The 23282-nt window shown below is 46.8% G+C and overlaps 3 protein-coding genes across 3 annotated transcripts in view; 1 reads left to right on the top strand and 2 right to left on the bottom strand.

Annotated features, from left to right (window-relative positions):
- The window catches only part of LOC131293033 (uncharacterized), a 29458-nt gene extending 20553 nt beyond the window's left edge, over positions 1 to 8905 (top strand). Inside the window, exons 4-7 of the mRNA XM_058321112.1 lie at positions 877 to 2054; positions 2133 to 2431; positions 2519 to 2617; positions 6431 to 8905. Of these exons, the coding sequence (XP_058177095.1) occupies positions 877 to 2054; positions 2133 to 2431; positions 2519 to 2617; positions 6431 to 8854 (4000 nt within the window). The 3' untranslated portion in view covers positions 8855 to 8905. The remainder of the gene's footprint in view (positions 1 to 876; positions 2055 to 2132; positions 2432 to 2518; positions 2618 to 6430) is intronic.
- A 3825-nt stretch (positions 8906 to 12730) lies between these two features.
- Positions 12731 to 20178, bottom strand: LOC131289502 (uncharacterized). The gene is made up of 3 exons (XM_058318780.1): positions 19918 to 20178; positions 13152 to 13917; positions 12731 to 13070 (listed from the first exon to the last, which is right to left on the bottom strand). The coding sequence occupies exons 1-3, from the start codon at positions 20005 to 20007 to the stop codon at positions 12967 to 12969; spliced, it is 960 nt and encodes a 319-aa protein (XP_058174763.1). The 5' UTR covers positions 20008 to 20178; the 3' UTR covers positions 12731 to 12966.
- A 593-nt stretch (positions 20179 to 20771) lies between these two features.
- On the bottom strand, positions 20772 to 21155 carry LOC131282012 (uncharacterized). Its single transcript, XM_058311394.1, has one exon. It carries the CDS (start codon positions 21153 to 21155, stop codon positions 20772 to 20774), a length of 384 nt encoding a protein of 127 aa, XP_058167377.1.
- Positions 21156 to 23282: the final 2127 nt, after the last annotated feature.

Genomic DNA, 23282 nt, shown 5'->3' with positions numbered 1-23282 from the left:
ATTTCACTCGACAGATAATCGCAAACAAGTTCTTCCCGCTGAGAGTAGTTGTCTTACTTACACTGCCCCACCCTATGCTTCAAATTCTATAGTCCATCGACGATGGATGGCCTTAGGCGTGTACATATAGGACAGGATTGAAATTGATTTTTCAAGGGCCATAAAGAGATCCTAAACTTTCAAGGTTTCAACACCCGAAGCAATGGACAAGATGTTGAAGCAATAACAATGTCATTGGTTTACCCTTCAAGACACCCTGCGGGAGGAGGGATTCGGTTCGATCCGTACACACAAACATGTCCTCGATTGCCCCGCTATCGCCGTTCCGCCCACCTGTGTCAATAGACGACCGTCGTCGCCGTAGTTCCGAATCTGTTGAACTAACATTTTTGAGAGGGTATCTTAGACTTCGTTCCTGCGCAACAACGCACGAATCAGACGCGTGGCTGGGGGTACCAGATTTGGGGCCCGGAGTTGTTTAAACACGCTCCGTCCGATTCTTGGATTTGAAGGATGCAAAAATATAGTCCTCAAAATAAAAAAGTACATTTGTTGTCTGGCACGCACGCACGGGAGAAGAAGGGGAAGGGTGTGGGGGGGAGGAGGTTGATTTGCGAACCAAGATGTTTTTATATCAACAACAACAACATCGCCACATCTGAGTGGTTCACCTTTGTCTCTGCCTGGCGCGGACAACAACATCGCGCGTGCCGCTGTTGAGTAAATAATTGTTTGGTAAAGGAAAATTACGTGTGAATTTATCTGCTTGGGAGTTGTTTAACGTCTTTTTGTCCGAAACGGACCCTATTTTTATCCTTACGATTGTGTCTTTAAAGCGATGACGCTAATGGATTTTCCTTTTACGCTTCTTTTCAGCCCGGACTTCATATGGCCCGATCCGACGATCGATCTCGAGGTGTGGCTACTCTCGGACTATCACATCATTCCGCCGAGGGTACAGGAGGCGGGCGCCATTGCGAATCCGGGCCGGTTCGGGCTGTTCATTCCGAAGGATCTGATCAAAAAGGAGGACGGCTACCCGAAGGTGCTGCCGTACACGTACTTCCAGGAGGACGTCAACGATCGCCGGTACTACGATTTCATCAAAAAGTTCGATGTCTCCGAGGCGATGCTCGAATCGATCCGACGGTATGCCGAGCGGAAGTGCGGCGAGGACTGCGACGAGCACGGTATGTTCGTGCCGGAACAGTGCACCGAGGGGCGCAAGTGTGCGCTGGTGCTGGCCCCGCACTACGAGGACACTGGCTTCCTCATTAAGCACATTACCGAGATGGATTTCCAGATGAAGGTGCTGTGGCTTGGGGATCGGCTGAAGCGGGGCATCCGGCAGCTGATGACCGCGTACGGCGGAGAACGGAAGGGCGGCAAAAAGTTTCTGGTCTTCCACTGGACACCGTCGGAGGTGATTAACAGTCGCAATACGACGTACATGCCGGTGACGATGCCACGGTGCGAGGAGATGGTCGCGAGCAACGATACCGGCTGCAAGTACGAGATGACGCCGCGGCTCAAGTACTACGCCAAGCAGTTCCACTTCACCGAGCCGGCCGTCTACTCGTTCCTGAAGGTTCACTTCCACGATCCGGAGATACAGGACCTGATCGATCTGTACGATCAGTACGAGGACCGGATACTGGAGGCTCGGGAAGAGACAAACACGGACTTTGTCCAGCAGGGCGTCGCACGTTACTACAACCAGATTGCCTGCGACTGGGTGCGGGCTCACGAGGTCTCCTGGTCCAAGTGGAAACCGGAAGGGCCAACGAAGCAGCAGGTTTATATCGGAGGGATATTCCCCCTCACCGGATTGGCACCGTCGTATCTTGGGATAGCTCCGGCCGCCATCATGGCTGCTTCAGAAATAAACAACAACAGTGCCATTCTACCGAACCATCAGCTGACCGTGGTCAAGCACGACGGCCAATGCCGGGCGGACACGGTGATGAAGTCTTTCATCAGTCACTACATCCAGCAGAACAATATGCTTGGCATTCTCGGGCCGGCTTGCAGTGAAACGGTTGAACCGATCGCCGGTAAGTGAAAGGCGAACTCGGTGGATTGCTCTTTGGACACCAAACAACCTAATCCCTTATTTTTGTTTTGTTTTCCAGGAGTTTCGAAACACTTTCGTATGGCCGTCATCTCTTACTCGGCCGAAGGGGCATCGCTGTCCGATCGCGAGACGTATCCCTACTTCTTCCGGACGATCGGCGAAAACCGCCAGTACGAGTACGTCTACGCGCAGCTGCTGCCGCGCTTGAACTGGCACCGGGTGGCCGCCCTCACCGAGGACGGTCAAAAGTCGACCGAGTACATCTCCTACATGGAAGCGCTGCTAAAGGAGCACTCGATCGAGCTGATCTCCAACAAGAAATTCCCCCGTGATCGGACGGGTGGTGAAATGAATCGGGTAAGTTCAGCCTAAGAGATATACGGACAGCCTTCAAAGAGTAATCCCTCTTATTCATGTGTCTTATTTTATCTTCTACACACGCAGTACCTGCAAGATCTTAAGGCGAAAAATGCGAAAATCATTATCGCCGACGTAGACGATAAAGTGTCCCAGGTGATTATGTGCGAGGCATCCAAGCTGGAGGTAAGTCCAGGGGACCATGTACCAAAACAAAACCGAAACATCCCCCCAAAACAACATCTGACATCGGGCATCGCAAAAGTGTATAGCGGGGAAACGAAATGACCACCTAGCCGGCGTTCAATCTTCCCCAAACCCAAACTCTGTTCGGCTCGTTCAATATTCAATTGTTCCATCGTTGACCCTTTTCAGGGTGCCCTTAAGGTAGTTTTCTCGCAACTGTTTTTTTTTATTTTGAGTGGAAGGAAAATTGACGATGATTGAAGATGTTTGAATATTCATCTTGCGTGCCCTTCTCTTTTCTACGTACCTTCCTTATCTGGGCAAAATAAAAGATAAAAACGACGATACTTTCCTGCAAGTCGGTTGGAGAGGTTATCAAGAACAACTTGTTCGACAACGGCTTACACAGAAGTGTGCCCTTCTAACGAAAAACGACAGGATGCTATCCCTTGTACTTGTTACTTCTGTGCTTTGAGAACTGATTCGAATGAATTTAAGCTATTATATTAAGTTCATCCCCTTCATAGCAAGATTTATATAATTTGTTTTCAAGATTTAGTCTCAATAACACATCTCATCTTTATAATAGCACAATTGCTACTTATTTAAAGTAATTTCCCCCCATTTTCACCAAATTGAACGTGGAATGAACGTTGTAAAAGGACTCTACCCCAATCTACGGGGGGTTAATGCTGTGGTTAATCATGTCAATTTGACTCCCCGCATGACGCGAACCGTGAAGCCGGGAAGGCAAAACAAAACGTAAATAAAAGCATAACGACGGCGGGCTCAAATTCGTCAATCGGAAACCTGTTGGATCGTCTTCCCACAGTTGTTTACAACCCCCCTCCGCACCAAAGTGGCGCTCCAAAGTGTGGCCGTACGCTTCCCTTACGACAAAGTGGATGAATGGCGATGGTGGGCCGTTCTTGCTTCTGCCTGTTTTGCCAACGATTCGCTACCAAAACTGCAAATCATCGACAAAATATGAAAGCCACACTGGTTGATTGCGCCAGGTTCGGAATGGTTGAACTTCACCGATTTGTGAGGAAGGTGAGGGGGAAAATAATTATAATATCAACGCCAAAATCTGCATGCTAAGCTTCAGGGTGGACCTCGATGACGGGCACTTTCTGTTTACGACTTCTGATACCCATCCATCGGTTCGGTGGGTTCGGGTTCTCACAACAACCGGAAGCCGAGCCACGCAGCAAAAGAAGTCACACCACGAACTGCAGCCTAACGTGTGTGCATGGCATAAAATGCAACACAAGCCATTTTTATGAGTCCCGCAGTGCATTTACGGTAGCACCTCTCGTTTTCCTCACCCCTTGGGGGTTGAAATTCAATGCTGGCGACACGGTTACGGACGATGATGACTTTATCGCCGCTTGCTGCGCTTGCCATTGGATCCACTTGATCAACTTCGAGGTAGCGCCGTCGGGATGAGGTATAAAAAAATTAACAACCCAGCATTATGTCATTAAAATGTGAACGAGAGTGGTTTTGTGCAAGCTGTTTTATTGAAACCCCTACACGAGGTAAGGTGTAAATAAAATAAAATATCAGAGTTGAAGCTCTGAAGTTGGAGTACCGAAGTACGTACGTACGATCCGTGTCATTGCTGTCGTAATCGTATTGCGATATTGAGGTGAGCCAGAAGTCCAGCGAGGGATCTATTTGTATGTGTGTCTGTTGGTGTTCTCTGGCTGGCGCCAGCGCGACCAAGCAAAAGCCCTTGTTCCGTGTTCTGTGTGGAATCGGATCGCGTCGCTCCGGTTAGCTGACTCTGTTGTCTGACGAACCACGTACCATGTCGTCACCTGAGCCCCTTGTGATGCCGTCGGGGTGGGAAAGAGCGGACTGGTATTGGGACTTCCGTTCGATAGGCGTCGACGCAATGCGACAGAACAACATATGAACAAATAGCGCCCCAGGAGGAAGACACGGAACCTCAATCGTTACGTACAATGTTGTCAATTGATGGGGACACTCTGCCTCATTCCCATCTCTATGAGACTTCACCTCCTTCTAACTCCCCCGAAGGACAGGATTCTAACCTATGCATACCGGGTGTCGGGAAAGGTCAGGTCTGAGGCTTGTTGCTTGGCGCGCATTTAGGCGGGGTCGGTTGGGTAAACATGTCTGAGAGCGGGTAAGTGGTCCACCTACACAACACGAGCCAACACCGTCGCGCGGGGGGTGCTGGTGAACCACTTCAGGTGACGGAATATACGTGTAAGACCATCCAGGAAGTAATTCAGGAAGTGTGAGTAAAAGTTTAAACATCTGTGTCACATACCTTTGGAACTGTCCCCACTCAATAACGTATGGTCTACCTACGATATCAGATCTTCAGATATCCAATTTCTTCAACGGTTTGACGCGGAATGACCTTCGTATGCAACATGCATGACGATGCACAAACGATCTCGACCGGTAAAACTAACCTTCAGACGACGGGCTTTTGTGTGATTTCTTTTCACTCACAAGCTGCGACCCAAAGGATCAACAAAGTATTGAAAAATTGAATAAAAGTGGAATGCTACATCAACTAAGAGACACATGATAAAATCGGTTATGGTGTCAGGTCTTGTAGAAGAAGACCAGCAACATTCGTCTCTCGGTTTTGTGAGTAACAAAAAATAAAAGGCAAAATCCACGAAGGTTTTTTTTCTCCTTTGTCCCATTATCGGTGAACCTTCAGTAGTAAAGTTTTTCTCATCATTCACTGTGATAGTCGAGGGCTCCCGATAAGGCTAGGCCTTCGCCTTACAATGAACCTTCTTTAAAAAATATGTTTCACTAACCACAATTTTTCGGTTCGTTTCCAACCGGAATTCAGAGATAAAAAATGCTCTTTGCGACAATCCTATTACATTTATTTTTTACCTGTTGAATTGCTATCTTTCAAATGGAATAGAATCGACGTTGTATACACAGGTGTTGTTTAAGAATCATTTTTACGGTTCGTAGATTTGGACACTCTCTGTTACAACATCCACTCTGTTTTAACCTTCGGATGACTAGTCTGTTATATTTTATCTAATAATAACCCGGGACTGCTTTAGACAGAATAAATAGACAGATCTATGGACGACTAACTAGGTCTTTGCGACGTGCTTATATGTAAAATAAAGCTCAAGAAATGTTTATCTTCACATATAGACACACTAATTACCTCGACATTCACTCGACTGCACTTCCACTTGTCTTCACGTCTGTGTTTGGGGGAAAACGGGCCGTTTGCCAGTGCGCAGCCGGTTGCAAATGTACCGTTCTGGATGCCGTTGGTTAAACATGGTAGGCCACGACGGCTAACAACGGCCCCATCCGTTGGACGACATGCGCTGCAAGAATGCACTCGATCCCGACATGGGACAGCCAGAAATGGGTCACGGCGAATGTACAATATCGATTAGCCCTCGTGACAATTTTGCATTGTTAACGGACGTTTGGAGCACGACGTGCTCCCACGTCATATATAGCGATTAGCAACGAGAGCGTTGACGTTTTCACTACCGTTATCCAAGGAGCCTATGGGTTTTAATAAGTTTTTGTGTTGAATTGAGGACAAGTTCCAAATTGTAGTTGTGACATTAGGCATTTACTGGTGCATTTAGAAAAATTATTGTAAACTCAAAATAACGAACCATTCATTTTTAATTTTCTGATGTTTAGCACTTGTGTGATTTAAAAATTAGAAAAATCAATATTATGGTTTAATCAAAGTCCTAAATAGGAATAATGCACTGAACTGAATACAAGCTTTCCGATGAATAATTCCTCCGTTTTCTTTGCGCCCCCTTGCAGATGACGGCAGAAAACGGATACATTTGGTTCCTGCCGATCTGGCTGTCGAACATGTGGAACATGAGCGCGGAAAACCACACGGACGCTGACGGGGCCGGACCGGGCTGTTCGATCGCCGAACTGCTGCGAGCTATGAACGGCCACTTCTCGCTTTCGCACGCCCCGTTCGCCGACGACGACAGCACGCTGGACGTGGATGGGACGACGGTGCGCGAGTGGAAGCGGCGATACAAGGCCGCGCTTGCCCGGGAGCGCTACCTGCCGTCCGACTATGCCGGCTTTGCGTACGATGCCGTATGGGTGTACGCGCTCGCACTCGACAAGTTGTTGCGCGAGGATCCGTCCTACTTCAGCGACCTCCACTCGGAGCAGGCAACGAACCGGTTGATGCAGCTGATCCGCGCGACCGACTTCCGGGGAGCCTCGGGCCGCATCAAGTTCGGTGAGGCTGGGTCGCGCTTTACCATCATTAACGTGGTGCAGTTTGTGAACGGGACGGCCAACATCGTCGGCCATTTCACGCCGAACATTTCGGAGAGTCGCGACTACGAGCTGGTCGGTGGACGGCTGGTGCTGAACGAGTCTGCGATCGTGTGGATGACGCGGGATGGTCACCCGCCGGACGATGGTACGCTGGTGTGTATGTTCGCCGGGTTTGCAGGGCTGTTCCGGATCAGCTGCGAGCAGGCGACGACGGCCGTGACGACCGTGTTCTGCGTCCTCTGCATCGCCGTGCTCTCGATCGCTTCGTTCCTGTTCTGGAAGGTGCGCTACGACCGGAAGATGAAGACGTCCGCCAAGTATCTGCAGAAGCTCGGCATCGACCTGCTTTCGCCGTCCGCCATCCCGTTCAACACGCTCGACAAGTGGGAGATTCCGAAGGACCAGGTGGTGATTAACCGGCGGCTTGGCGAGGGTGCCTTCGGCACGGTGTACGGTGGCGAGGCGCAAATCGGCGACGAGGGCTGGACGGCGGTCGCCGTGAAGACGCTCAAAATCGGCTCGAACACCGAGGACAAGGTGGACTTCCTGTCCGAGGCGGAAGCGATGAAGCGGTTCGATCACAACAACATCGTGCGCCTGCTCGGCGTGTGTCTGCAGTCCGAACCGGTCTACACGGTCATGGAGTTCATGCTGTACGGCGACCTGAAGACGTACCTGCTGGCTCGACGGCACCTGGTCAACAGTAAGCAATCGGAGGACTCGGACATCTCGAACAAGCGGCTCACGATGATGGCGCTGGACGTGTCAAGAGCCCTGTCGTACCTCGCCGAGCAGAAGTACGTCCATCGGGATGTGGCCTGCCGCAACTGTATGGTCAACGCACAGCGTGTCGTCAAACTTGGCGACTTTGGCATGGCGCGACCAACCTTCGAGAACGATTACTACCGCTTCAACCGGAAGGGCATGCTTCCGGTGCGCTGGATGGCACCGGAGTCGCTCGCGCTCGGCATCTTCACGCCCGCCTCGGACGTCTGGTCGTACGGTGTGCTGCTGTACGAGATCATCACGTTCGGTTCGTTCCCGTTTCAGGGGCTCACCAACAACCAGGTGCTGGAGCAGCTTAAGAACGGCCAGACGCTCACCATTCCGGCCGGCGTGAAGCCGCAGCTCGAGGGACTCATCAACGCGTGCTGGAACCAGGACTACAAGAAGCGTCCGTCCGCCTCGGAGGTGTCCGATTTCATCTCGAACTATCCGCGCCTGTTGAATCCCTGCCTGGACGTGCCGCTCGCATCAGTCGAGATGATCGACAACGGCAGTGACCAGTTCGAGCTGCTGCCCGGGTTGCGCAAGTACAAGGATGACGGGGTGGGTGGCCAACCGACGGCCGATCTGCTCGTCGGCACGCAACAACTCAACGATCTGAACGGCTACAACAACGTTAGCATCATGTCGACGGGTGGGGCCAACGGCCAGCGGCAGCACCATCCGAACCAGCGTCAGCGTGCCATCAACCTGAACGATCTGAACGTCGCGACGGACTTTACCACCGTCAACCCGCTGTCCCCGATGGACGAGGAGCACGAGCACGACCGGACCTGTCATCACCGGCATGTGCACGGCACGTCGGGATCGGCCGGTGGCAATACCTCCGGTGGAAACGCGTACAATCCCATCGAACCGTTGCTGCAGCGCGACACGGAAGTAACCAAGAGCAACAGCAGCCTACTCCGGTACGTGCCCATGTTCGGGTTCGGCAAGAGCAAGACGATTACGATCGGCGGAGGTGGCACCACGATCGTCACCGGGACGACGGCGCCTCCGTCCGCAACGCTCGGTGCCCTTCACTGTACCACCACGCAGAGTACGGCGATGGGAAGTGGGCCAAACTCACCGCAGTCTCCGACCGGGTCGGTGCTGGGCATGAGCGGGGGCACGATGATCGTAAATGCGCGCAGCACCAGCACGACGGTTTTATAGCGCCCGCCAAACATTCCCGACCAGAACCGACCGGCGCCGCAACCAGCAGCAAACACCAAATGTAATGTTTAGTTTTAAGAATTGTGCACGCCACAAATCAGTTCCTTCAAGAAGACACGATGGGAAAAAGTGTCTGTCCGAACGACGATGAACTACGGCAGTCCGTGAACTACGAGTATATCATGAATTTCATTAAACAAGAATTAAGTAGCAATATACGGCAAACGATTTGGTTTGATCAGTTTACCCACAGCACTAAAGGACACCTACGGTAGCAAAACCGTGGAAATTTGGATATCAAATAGTTTGTGCAATGTTTTGCCTTCACGCAACGGGACTTTTTCTTGACATACTTTACATTGTTACCAGCCTACTTGTTTTTTGTTTAACTTTGTATCTGGTAAAGAATCAATCGGTGGTTTTCTCTTCACAGACAATTTCAGAAAGGTCAAGATCAAACGCGAAGGCAAATCATTGCACTACAGTTTAAACTGTCCGTCTAAAATCGGTGGGCACTTTAGTTATGTTCCGTATGGGTATGGGTTTTTAATCGTACAACTCTGCGACGGTGCCTTCGTTCGAATGTGCATCCGTTTGTCTTTTTGAGGCAATACTTTACTATCCTTCCGGCAAGTAGGCATAGTCTAATGGTTTTAAAATAACAAATGAAGAGGAATGTGCAATAGAATCAATATAAACAACCGGTAAAAGACAAATCAATAGAATAGGCACCAAAGCATCTGCATCATGCATTTAAAGAAATGAACTTTGGCACATCGACCATAATCTCTACAGTACAAATTATGCATACCGTCCAGCTGATCGGCAAAAGGGATTTGTCAAAACCCACATAAAAACACATCGGATCATTTGTCCACCTTTCTCAAGGAGTGAGATTTTCGGAGGGATCGATGGTTCCGGCGTGTCGGAATGGTAATTATTTAACCAAACTTCCTCCGTTGGGTCGGGGCAAACTCATTAACCATGATAATAGGTTTAAGGATAGCGAATGAAAAAAAGGGGGCATTATCGATAGCTAAACGAAGACGAATGGGAAAAAACACGGGTTATTATTTATAGCGCAATCAAACTGTTTGGTCTGGAACATTCGTCGCTTCGTATCAACCGATAGAAGTGAATCCAACAAATGTACGGGAATTGTGGTGTTAGCCAATCGATGCTTGATTTGCATCAATCATCTTAATGCGCGTTGTTCCTAGCTCCACTTTTACTCCACTAAAAAGCCTATGCTACCCTATAACTAACGCGCACGATAGCCAAATTTTTCTTCACTAAATCGTACGTCTTAGCAGGCCTCGCGCGAACATGGAATAGCCAAATGAGCACGGATCTAACGGTTCGATCCAAGTAGGATCTGTTTGTAAAGGAATCTGATATAATGAAATAACTGTTGAACGCATGGCGCATTAAACGTAAGTTGGGCAAAGATGCAAAGAAGTTTCCATCGCATTCCAATGTGAGGTGTGCGGATGACTTCGAATAGCATTCATCATTACTGTGCAGCCGAAGTATACTAACCCCCACAATGAGGCAACATTATTGTAAGTGAAACGCGACCACGAGGAATTTAAAAGAAAACTCGACCCTACAAGGCGGGGAAAAATCATGATGAACCAAAGGAAGCATAAGAAATGTTATAAAAATGGGGAAACTAGAGAAAGCAAATCTTATCTGCATAATTGGGAAGTTTGACAAACGAAAAATACGTTAAAAATCTGCAAGACCAATATAGCAAGTCCAAAGTACCTCTTTGTTATTGGTAGACTACTAATAGAGTAGGAATAAACATCGGGATAGGGTGCGATCACTATTGGGGGCGCCAGTGGGAGAAGGAAATTCAGGAACTTTTCAGGAAGCAAATCCGAGTTAAGTTAATTTGCCACTATTACAGTACAGGTTAATAGTTTTGTTTTATTACACCTCCCCACGACAACTGCCAAAACATACCATAGAAAAACTTGTGCTGCCGTACCTTTATTGGGATTTTTTTTTATTTTAGAAGGTTTTTATTTTGTTGGTGCAAATAACGATCGAAGACCGGTTGAGATTTTCAACTAGCAGACAAACCAGGACAAACTTTGACCTTTGAGACCTCCAAAAATTGTTTTAAAAAACCAGACGAATGGGCGACGCGACGGAGGGCTGGGTGTTCCGAAAGTTTTCACGTTTAAAAAGACTGATTAGACTGTAAGTGAAAATGCTAGTGAAAGCTGGAGGATACGTTGAACCTGGCGGTAGGAATGTTTCTCAGTCCGCTGGGAAATGGTTCTCGGTTTTAGCTAGCCCAAATTTACCACTACTGTTCCCGTAAACCCCAAAGGCTCAGGAGTTGAACGATACTAGTTTTCCCCGGATGGGAAATCGTCTCGTGTGAATATGGCACACGTTTTGAGGATGAAATTTAAAAGATTTACATACCTAATTGAGCGAAATATGTATAAAAAATATTATTGACCACTCGTACTGGCATATGAATAAAGCAAAAATGATTTCAAATGCAGCGTGCTATTCATTCATTAAATGATGTCTTATTAGTTTAATTTAAGAAAACACACACAAACGGAAACCACCACGTATTTACTAATAGTTTGTCTTTATTCTTTACAATTCACATAAACATAATTGTTGCGGCATTATTTTGTTTAAATGTTGTTCTTCCCTTTTGCCTGTTTCCTTTTCCGCCCCTCTCGCCCTTTACCCTTCCACTCCTTCCGCAGGTATTAATAATTGTAGTTACTCTTAAAGGTGTCATTATTTCTGTGTAATCTATCGGTTTTGTGAACTTTTTAGAGAACACTATTCCAGTGCCCGAAGGATTGAGAAATTGTATCTGTTTTTTTGTTGTTTTTTAATTTGTTTCAGAAAGAACAGCTCGGGCGAAGAAGAGCAATAACATTCTTCACCAGGAATGTGTATGTGTGGTGCAGCACACCTTAAACCTTGAATGAAACTTGCCTCAACTATTGCAAACTAAACAAACTATGGTGTGAAGATGGTGCCAATGCAAATCAAAGAAGACAAATAATCACATTTGGTTGTGCATATTATATAAACTTAAAAAAAACACAATTTGAATACCACGATTGCACGAGGGCACAAACGACCATCGGAGCCATTACTCTAACAGGGACAGCTGAAGGGAACCGTTAACACGTTAACAGTAGTGTGTCGTCGTACAAGACGTTCTAAAGAGGCCACACTGATATTTTATGAAAGCAAGCAAACACCAGAGCTCGAGGAAAAGAGCACCCAAAATTTATCTATGTAATATTCATCTTTCACATCATCAATACAATTTACGTTCAGTAACATCGAATTTCAAATTTTTAAATTAATTTTTTTTTGTTCGTTGTTTATCATTTCATTTAACAAACAAAATACAGCACTTGCGGCCATTTAAAAAGGGTTCTTTGTTGTGTTATGCGCTTGAAAACGGGAGAAGTAATGTTAGGAATTTGCATTAAACCGATACCGAACGGTACGGTGAATGATAGATAATACACGGTTTCACAATTACCCGGATGCAGGAACGTACTAACTTATTTTTTATCCATGGACCGAAAAATCCACGAAATGGTATGGTAAACGTAACGAAAACTCCTGTAACGATTCGAGAGCCCGTTCCGAGCACGGGGCAAAAGGGAACACTTTAGAGAAGGGAGGGTAGGTAGGTATAAAGTGGTGTAAGATAGTAGTTATTTGCTTCTAAATCGAACTCTTGTGGTCTGTTCAATGCTTTTCTTTTCGTTTAGTTTTCCTGCTAAGAGCATTCTTGTTGCTGCAGTTGTTTTGCTTCGCTTTCTCCTTTGCCGACACAGCGACTAGCTGGGCCCTGGAGACAAAGCGAACGCAATTCGGTTCGGACTTGGTTGGTTTCTTGTGGTGCTGCTCTTCTACATGCGGATGTTTTCCTATAGGATGCTTATAAAATGACGTGAATATTTTTCCTTTTCAGCTGGTTGCGACGGTGTGGTGGTTTTTGGGTGTCGCTTTTGCTTCTCGGCCATAAAAACAGGTTCTCTCTCAACGCCACCTCGATTCCTTGTCGGTTTTCCGACATCTTTAGGCTCCCCCTTCTAGTCGGTGCTGTCCTAGTTCAGCTCTTCGAGGTTCGTGATATCGATGAGCGCAATGTGTTTGCCACCGAATTCGGCGTACTTCGAGCGCTCCTGGATGTCGGTCGAACGTTTGTAGACTGTGTACCCAGCAAAAAAAATGGAAAGAAATGTATCAATAGCGAACCAGTACTTTATTTGAAGCTGTCGAGGAAACATACCACCGCTGATGATCTTCTCCAGCTGGTAGATCTTCATGTCGAAGCACTCCTTGGTGATGCGGGGCGACACGTCGGTGTAATCGGTCAGTTCCGGCTGCACGACGCGCATCGTCTTCTTCACCACGCTCGTGTCGATATTGTAGTAGCCGATCTGCATCTTCTGGATGAGGTCGCGGAGCGACTGCGGCGGCAGAATCGTCTCACGGTCAAGCGCCATTACGAAGCACCGTTTGGCCGCGCTATCGATGATGCCGGACTGGTTGAACTTGAAATCGTGCAGGAAGCGAGCCGGACGCTGGCCACGGAACAGCGGCACATCGATCTTTGAGTAGTTCTCCTCGTCCGACAGTCCCAGCTCGAACTCCTCGCGGAAGAACTGGTCGGCCATGTTGTCTCCGTCGTTGTTGTCGTTGCTGTTGTCGCTTTCGTCGCTATTCTTGAGCGCGCGGGAAACCTCCTCGGGCATGCCGGAGTCGAGGGCGTTGGCGTGCATCTGGAACATGCGTAGGATATCGTCGTGGTTGGCGTTCACCGGGCGGTACAGCGACTCGTAGTTGCTGGCGTCGTACGGGATCCTGCAGTAGCCCGTGTAGCGCATGTGGTTGTTTCGCGACGCCATGTACTGACGGTAGCAGTACAGGCCACCGATCGTACCGATCGAGATACCAAGCAGGGCCACCATCAGCAGTAGGGCAACATTTGCCGGGGACAGCTGGCGAGCGCGGCGCAGCAGAATAATATTCGATGCCGTCGAATTTCCATCGTCCTACAATGAAAAATGAATAAAATGATTGAAGAGGGATTGATTAGTTAAAAATGTTTAGATCCTTACAAAAGCATATAACTAACGCTAGGAAGGAGGGAATGTCATTTAACGGGGAAAGCAAAGAAATCACCAAAAATAAAATGCTTCAATAAAGAGCGAAATTTCTAAAATGTTCCAACATGTGGCATATATCTTTCGACCGCTGCAGGGGAATGCAAATGTGACCGTTATCAAATGATCTTGCACGCTGAATCATTTGCATTCAAATTTTAAATTCATAATTCGTAGCCAACGCGTTAAAAGGTCCAGAAATCGATAACACCGCGCGGTACGTTTGTTGGTTCTACTAAACAATCGCGTGGCCTCGTGCCATGATGCAAAACATCAACCATGATGACCTAATGCTAGCTAATTATAATATAACGGTTTCAAACGTATAAAAAGTATGGCACTTATTTTGAAAACAAATAGTATTTATTATGAATAAGAGTGAGATAATTTGGTTGGCAGACTAATTTTGCATTTTTTAAATTATGAACTTGCCCCTTCTGAACACAGCAGGCTAAGTTAGTCATAACAAATTTGTAAAAATCATGGCAAGCTTAGCTAAGCATCACAAGTTCAACAATTGCTCAACCATATTGCTGCAAAGGTTCAAAACAAATCATTCCGCTGCATGATTACCTCACAGCATAACATCAACTTAACAAGATACGATTTAAAATCGTTGAAAACGTCGGTTTAAATCGATTATTTTCTATGGCACTTAAACGATGATTCATGAATGCAAATAGCCAAATATTTATTTCTGCTATTGACTATTCATACGACAAAACCTGAAGACTCGCGTCTGAATGGATGAACCGAAAAGATTATCAAATACAACTGAAAGAATCCATCGCAAGTCCGTCGCCGACGAAATCGCATCATCCAGACGTCCCACATGCCACCCCCTCACAAAAAAAAACGTGTCATTCTCGAGTCGTACACAAATCTCTTCAAGAAGGTAGGAAGAAGACCGATGCGCATAATTAATTAGTGCACAGAAAGCCCCGATGATGATGCCAATGACCAGAAAACCTGTCCGACTAAATAAGGCCTCAGGTTAGGGGGCACAGCTGTGTGGAAAGTGTTGTGGTTGTGAGATATGATATGGAAGGAGCCGGACACCGGAGGTAGAGCAAGCAGTGACCAGGGTTGATTTCCGTGCTGAACTTGATCTTGGCCGGTTCCCCAATACGCCTCCAAAGCGATAGGGTGATGGTCTGCCAAAGTGGCCGCTCCTGGGCAACGATAAGCACAACACCCCCACGAAGCTGCGTGGTCCAAGCTCCAAGCGTCCAAATCTGGTCCGGAAGTTATGATCACTTTAACCCTGCTGCGTCTTCGGTGTGTGTGTGTGTGTTTGTTCCCTGGAGGCAGGTAGTTGGTCGGCATGTTTTAGATGACGATTTCGTTCGTTTACTCGTGGGGCCAATACCCGTGGACTGTTTCACACCTCACATCGGCGAGGATGCCCCCTAAGCCGCACCACGAACGGAATCTGTTTGTGGGATGGCTGGATCGTGTCCCCGTATTTGGTAAGACCAATAGTTGGACGTGTGGGATGTGGACGCAAACACCTCACGCCGACGTCGTCTGCTGTCTGCGTCGTCAATGCGAATCTTCTTCGAGCTCCACAAAGTGCCGTCCTGTCCCCGACCGCAAAAAAAGCCCGACGGTCGCCCAGTGTGGGGAGGACATTCCATAAAACGAGTTCATGCTGGCGCGCGCTCGATTAGTCGACCACGAGATATACCACGGGAAGGAGAGACAGTTCAAGAGGAGTCCCAAACATCGAAGCTTCCGAACAGAGTTACCCAAACGAACGCGAAACCATTTTGGGGGAAAAAGTGTTAAAATTCGGTGAGGTGAAAAGTGCGGCACTTGAAAGAAAATTCTACCAGATGAAATGTTCCATTAGCACCGAGTGTTTCACCGGAAAAGGCCTGACCGAAAGTAATCAGAGAAAATCCCGGCATTTTATTCGTCAAAAACAGTGGACGAGTGTACACATACAAGTGTTGTTCAAGTGAAGTGGAATGTAAAAAGCTTCTTCCCAACCGTTAGACTCTTTAAATCGGCGCATTATGGCGGTTTTCGGAGTAAACAACTCCCAAAAATGCTGCCGTCCAGGTGCCTTCTTTTCGCGTATCGTTGCCTTTTCGTTCTGCTTCCTTTCCGTTTCGGGTTCGTCCTTTGATGGATATGTTTATCCAACGCCGACACCGACACCTTCCTTCACGGGATACGATTACCGCACACCAAGCTGTCCACTCCTGGACGAGCCTCCACCGTGCACGGCTTCGGCAACGATCCTAACGGTGCCAGTGAAGGTGAACGTTACGGAGACGATTGTCACGTTCCTGAAGGTGCCAACCACCGTCACGACGACGCTGATCGTCCCAACGACATCGACCGAGGTGCAGCGGTTGGTGGAGACTCGAACCAACGTCCAGACGACGACGCATACCGCCACAGTCAGCCTCCCCGCCGTCACGAGGACTTCCACCAAGACGAGTACCATCGCCCGGGTGGAAACGGTAACCAGTCCGGTCGTCCGGGTGGAGCACGTAACCGAACGCTACCCGGTGGTCGAGTATCGCACCGACACGGTCACGCAGACATCCACCTGCACCGTGACGGAGCTCTTCGCAACGACCTACTACAGCACCTACATTTCGACCAGCTACGCTCCTCCGCTGACCGACACCAGTTACCTCACGGAGACATCCTTCCGTACCCTCACGTCGACCCAGCTTAGTACACTCGTCCGTGTCGAAACGACTACAACGCCGGTGTACAAAACCCTCACTGAGACTGTCCGCTCCACACGGACCCTCACACAAACGGCCACCGTTACGGAGACCTGCGCCCCACCGCCGCTCAACAACGAGTACCTACCGGTGGCAGAACCGACCAACGATTACTTGCCGCCGGCAGCCCGGGGCCAACACCTAGCGGCCGAACAGCGGCTGCGAAGCAACTTTGTCCTTCCGGAGGACCTTCTTCAGCCACCGAAGAGACCGACACAAGGAGACTCTTCGCAGCAGACGACCATCTCGGTGACAGTTACGAAGACTCTCGAACCCGTCACATTGACGACGACCAAGGAGCATACGGTTACCAAGGCGACCCAGCGTGGAGCTGCGGATGCCACGTCAGCAGCGACGCGTACGAAATCGGTGATAGCCTTCGACCAGCGCGTTACCAAGCTCGTCACCGTAACGCCTACGCTGACCAGCTACATCTACATGGATACTGTCACCGTTACGGCGACCAAACCGGCGGCCTTGAGAGCGGGCTAAGAAACAAGGAGGAATGCGTCTGCTTCGATCAATCCAACAACCGTGGTGTTTAACCCACGAAGAAGTAACCCATTGCCATCGACGTGATGTTGCGCCAGATTGCGCCACATGAGAGACGTCAAGGGAGAAACAATTCTATTACTAATACGTCGTCTTCACCAGCCCCACCAGAATAGGAACGCTATCGGCCATGTTCGAGTAACAAAACCCAGTACGACACTCCCACTAGAAAGGAGTTCGATGCGACATACAAACGATATACGACAATAAAAACTAATTGAATCATATTGCAAAGTTTCTACGACACTGGGTCGCCCCATTAGCTATGCGCTTATGCATTTTCCATGTTTGCCGGTAACGAGAGGAAACGAAACATTGCCGGTCGAAGGTCAACCCTGACCACTCGTCGGTCCAAGCTTGATGATGAAGTGCGAGGTCAGCTAATGGAAAAGTCCCTTGCGAGTCGCTCGGCCGGGGTGTGGTGTGCAGAGAACAGAATAGTTTTATTTATACGTTAACGATTGCAACAGGGATGACGCAAGAGACCTTTGGGGTTTGAGTGGTGCGTTTATGAGCAGTATATCCGAACTATGTCCCATGTTGGATAGTGTCATTTTAGCAAAATAGGGATTTTTTTAAACAAATTACTTAATTTTTCTTAGAATAAACAATCCCCAAACGGATCAAGATAGTAAACAGAAATTTCGTTACACTGCACAGCTTGTTCTGTATTATAATGCAGTTATCACCATGTGTAAGGCGTTATAGACTCTGGGTTTTTTTAAATTAAATTTATGAAATCATGGTTAAGCAGTGATTAAAGTGATTCATTTGAAAGTTGGAAAAAATATGTGTAACATGAAATTGAATGCATAACACTTGGCTGCCTTATCAACACCATATTTCAGGAAAATACAGTTTAACGCAGGAGCATAGCAGATTTGAAATGTGTTGAATTTGTGTTTCCGTGAATTTCGAACCGTTCCAAATATCAACAGGTTTTATGTAACGTTAGGCGCGGAGACATATCACCGCCTAACACCGTTTGCTCCGTTTTCCTCCTTTCGATTTAACATTTTACCGCAGGTTAAGGTAGAAGACGGTCCATTCCAAAGAATCACGCTTGACTGCATGCAGGATTCTTTTTTCCGTTCGCTTCTGAAATCGGAAACCTTGAAAACGTGAGCATTTTTGTCCTACACATTCGTTGCGATGGCATGTATCAGGGGGGGCTGAACAAGCGCAAGATAAGCACCCCGCGATGTGTGGGCGAGGATTGGTGGTTATTCAACCGATTCTACAAAACAAAAATCTTTGCACCACAAAACGAAACTCGCTTAAACAAGTGAAAACTCGAAATAAGCGTCATGTTGACGGAAAAGAAAATACTATAAAGGAGGGAACCACAATCTCCCGAATTGCGAAATGTGATTGTCCGTGGTGGCCGAGTTAACTTCACACCGGGGGGTTAGAATGGAAGATAAGGTCGGTGAGTCAAACAAACAGGCAACCGACTCTTCCTTATCTAATGAGATATCGCTAACCGGGTGAATAGGCCAGACACAGCAACGTAAAGTCCCCGGACCATAAGATGATTCTATTTATTCAACTGAAAGTGTGAAAGCAGCTTTACGTGGAATCTTCCGCACAATTGCACTGCCAGTTCGCTTCCCAAACGAACCATTCCCTCCAGTGTTACCATCTACATGCTACAGGGGAGTTTTAAAGTATTGTACTTTTCCGCGGACATCGAGACGGTCGAGCGAGCTTATGCGTGTTCAAACACATGGCGGGAAAATAATAGAAGGCAAGAAAAACAAGGAAACCTTTGCGAGAGTCACGCAAACCTTCAGTCCTACGGAAGGGAGCATCTTAAGACAGGGGATGGGGTGCGTGGTGGACGCTGCCGGCACGTACCGAGCGAGGACTATCTTCGCCGAAAGTGTGCCCTTCGGTTATAGTGTGAAGTGCAGGGTTGCGTGAGGCACATTCTTTATGGTATTTCGTTTCGTTTGTTTTTTCTTCATTTTTCATCTGTATGGAACCTAAAATTGAAAACAATTTTCCATAATATGACCCTAGCACATTACACATTGCGATGTACTGTGCTAATTTGCACAATTATCACCATTCATGTGAGCATTTTTTTTCTACTAATAACTCAACTGCGTCGTAGATGAACTTCTATCGTGTTGGTGAAGCATGTTTTATCATTCTTTTTTTTTAATCACATCGCTGTATACTGATAAAATCCATCGTTGAGTCATAATTCCAGCTGGTTGCATAGGGCGGGGAGAAAAATGTCTTCTTATTGCAAAAAAAGGTGAAATGTTTACACATCCGATTTTATATCGATCGCCAACCGCAGAATCACGATGTCGGGATGGTTTGATGGCATAAACATATTTTAGCACAGCAGGTGGAAAACATGAAAAAGGATTGATTTTTCCAACACCAACATGCACTATGATATTGAATTTTGGCCATATTTCAAGACATATCATTGAGCAGACGGACACAACAAGAAAACTGTACTGCAATGCGTTGCGGGGACATGGATAGCGGAAGATAATGCGGAGTGTAATTTTTCAACATGCTACATTTACGCCTCGCTTTTCAAAGAAAAGGGCGTACGGCGAGGGCGTTTACTTACAGCTGGCGCACTTGGGCTGGCATCCGGACGAACCAGCGGCAGAATAGACTTCTCCGCCTTCTTGGCCGACGGTTTCGTAATGATGGTCATTTTTTCGTCTCTCGTTCGGGAAAGTGTAGCACTTGAAAGTGGACTGTGTCCGTCACTATTTCTAAACTTTCACGAAGTGAAACCCCTGTAAATGCACAAACTGTTGTGAAATTCTTGAAACGACCAATCGAGCGAGAGAGCTATTTGGATGTTGGAAACTACTCCAAAGCGCTTACACTGTTTACTGGGTATAGATATTGTACAGAAGCACCACCAAGATGGAGGACGTACGAAAATTTTATGTTTTTATTGTCCGCTGGCTCGTAGCAAACTGAACTAGTGTTGGCAGAATCAAGATTCGGAAGACCCGAAGACTCGATCCCTTGATGGATTCTAAAGGATTGAGTCCCATTTGACGGATTGGGGTTTGAAGTGACGGTTTGAATGTTTCTTTTGACATTCATCGAAAATCACAGCTTTTATTTACATTTCATTGAGTTCAAAGATATCAAAATGGTTTAAAATTTAATCTTTATTATTTCGAAACTTCTTAGAATACAATAGCAAATATTAAATAGCTATCCAAAACATTGTGTACAGCAAATTTTCTTCTTTATTGCTCACAGGATTTAAAATAAAATCTACAAATTGTCTGTCAACTTGCACAAACATACGTCAGATGTAAATGATATTATGATGCACGTAGTTCGTGTATCTCAAAAAAATTGAGAACAGGACGATTAATTATACGATAAATACTATTCCAACTGCAACCGCCTCGAATGTAAGAAGAAATATCATTTTCACCCCTGCCCTCTACCTTTTCAGACCTTATCGCAAACGGTTACAATCGCTTGATTATCCTTGTTTTCGGCCGCCTCTTTGCTGGTGAGTTTTTCTTGATCCGCTACATAGTTTTCCCGAACACGCTCGAGGGCTTTCATGAGATCCATCTCATCGATATCGGCGTTGTTCATGCAATCCAATCGCTCACGGAACTTCCGAGTCAGCTTCTTCCGATGGTAATCCGCCTCAATGTCCTGTTTAGTGCGCGGTATCCGAAAGCGTATGCAGCAGCAGAGTATGATGACGACACCGAGCACGGAACCGCAGCATAGGAAAAGCAGATGCCACACACGCATCCCGAAGCTTGTTTCCGCCTCGAGAATCGCTTCCGCTTCCTGCTCGACGCTCATTTCATCACCCATCGCAAGTCCTGGAAAGGTTACTACAACAGTTCACAAATGTCCAAATCCGTGACACTAACGGGACCGCTTCTGGCTTCAGTCAAACGAAATCGTCGAAGGATTAGGAGGACAGTCTGAAATATGCTAGCCCAGGTCGGGATCACGCCTGCAACTGTTTCGCCTGCAAAAAGAGCTACTGCTGGCAAGCAGGATCCTGTTGAATCCTTTTCAACTTTTTTTTATTTATAGATGTGGGTGTGAACGGACGTACGTGGTCGCCGTTCGCGTTGCTCATCCATTTCAGCCCATTCATGCCTTTTCCATCAAACCCCTCCCCGACAGGGTGTGTCCCTTCCGCAAAGAGGTTGTGACTCAACGACACGAAATTAAGGAGTGCCCCACCTGCTGCTTGTTTTATTACAAACGCCAACAGTACGCCTCTTTTCTTTTTCGACGAAGATTCTTGTCACGATAGGACGACGGTTTGCCTTTACTCGCACTGATCGGTTTCATTTTTTCTGTCTTCGTTTGTCTGCAGTGAAGAAAATGTAAAAACAATGACATGAAACATAAAATTGAGAGAACCATTTTACCCAATAGCAATACCGTAATAAATACCATCGAGCTCATAATCTTATTCATTCGCCGTTTTTCAACCGGGTCATAGTGTGTCATGAAAGTGTGATAAAGGTGGGGGCTGTTTTCCAAACTTAAAACAAGAATTTGTTGTGATGACCAAACTATATTTCGTAACGCGTAAAACAAAAAAAAGCAATTTTTTTACATTTTCTATTCCCTCCAGTTTTATTGGCCGGGGTAGGTTGGTTTTATTGAAGGTTTTTTTCTTATCTTTCCGCATGTGTAATTCACTTGAATTAACTCTGGAGCACATATCATATTTCTCTTGGATCAAATTTTACAGCGACACGTTCATAATATTCTTTCCCAATCCAGAGTAGGTTTCATGGATGTTTTGTTTTTCAGAGGAAACATGAATTAGGCAATCTTTTTTCTTATGACAAACGTTCACAAACGAGATCCGATGTAACTGATCATGGTTTTTAATACTTTAACTTCGTGGCATCTTTTATGACGGGTCCCGGGAGAGAGATACCGAAGCAAAGCGACGTTTAAACGATGTAAACGCCCCGTTTCTCTACATTTTTGTGACTCGCTAGCTACAAGGGAAATATTAAACGTCTTTTTCCTATTATTTTGCCACTCTGGATCAACGGAGAACCATGAAGCACTTGCCACTTGCAGGAATAGGAGGTGGAGGTGTCTTGCCAGTTAATAAATGCACATCAGCTTTCACTCTTAGTTTTTCAAGTACAATCCGGTTCAGCGTAACGTGTACCATCATACCGATTCCGATAACAGCTTTCATCTCCGATTCTTCGCCCCAGGCAGAACCAGCTAGGTTAGTCTACCTAATTCCCCGCTCTTTTTTCCTTTACTCTCAGCAGCACTACAAACAATGGAAGAATAGTCCCTCCTCTGCGGATCACCGACGCGTCGGCCCGTAACCTCGAGGATGTTAAGAAATTGGTAAATGTACATTCGACACCGAGCGTACAACAATTGCGCCACGATTCCATACCTTAACTAGCTTTCCTTTTGCGATCCTGGGTACTAAGATTAATATTTTTCTTCTTCTTTCTAGTCATGTTTGTCCAAGCTCACACTCGTCTTCCTACAGGCTACTAGTAATAATAGTATTAGTAGTGTACTAGTAAACAACGTTTCTTCTGTAGTTTGGTAAAATTGGATGATGAAAACAGTGTGCGTTAAGCGTCACCCAGAACGTCTCCTGCGGGGCATAATTGCACCGAGTGAGCTTAACGCGATGCTTCATATCCCTTTTTTGTTAGTATTGCATTCATTACTATCTGCAATTGTTTTCTTCGTGAATTCTTTCGGCCTACTATTTTTTTGTTTATACTTCCTCATTTGCGTCCTTAATATTATCTTTCCTTTTCAAACCTCTATGCATTTCTCGTCGTGGAACGGCATTGTAACAAACTGTGTGTGTGTGTTTTCTTCCTGTTCGTGTTGCTTGTGTACGAGTGAGTTTTCTTATTTTAGATCCTCCGTGAAGTGATTAGTAAATTGGTTAGTAACCTTGCCTATTTTCGTTTGTTTTCTTTG

The sequence above is a fragment of the Anopheles ziemanni genome, chromosome 2 (assembly GCF_943734765.1).
Source record: "Anopheles ziemanni chromosome 2, idAnoZiCoDA_A2_x.2, whole genome shotgun sequence".
Lineage (NCBI taxonomy): Eukaryota > Metazoa > Arthropoda > Insecta > Diptera > Culicidae > Anopheles > Anopheles ziemanni.
This window is presented reverse-complemented; position numbering and strand designations above follow the sequence as displayed.

Bases quoted from the DNA above. Each gene is read 5' to 3' on its own strand.
- LOC131289502 (XM_058318780.1), bottom strand. From the start codon at position 20,007: ATGACCATCATTACGAAACCGTCGGCCAAGAAGGCGGAGAAGTCTATT. The intron at 13,918-19,917 runs GTAAGTAAACGC...TTTTCATTGTAG, and splicing joins CCAGCCCAAGTGCGCCAGCT to GACGATGGAAATTCGACGGC. The intron at 13,071-13,151 runs GTATGTTTCCTC...CTGGGTACACAG, and splicing joins GGAGAAGATCATCAGCGGTG to TCTACAAACGTTCGACCGAC.
- LOC131282012 (XM_058311394.1), bottom strand. From the start codon at position 21,155: ATGGGTGATGAAATGAGCGTCGAGCAGGAAGCGGAAGCGATTCTCGAG.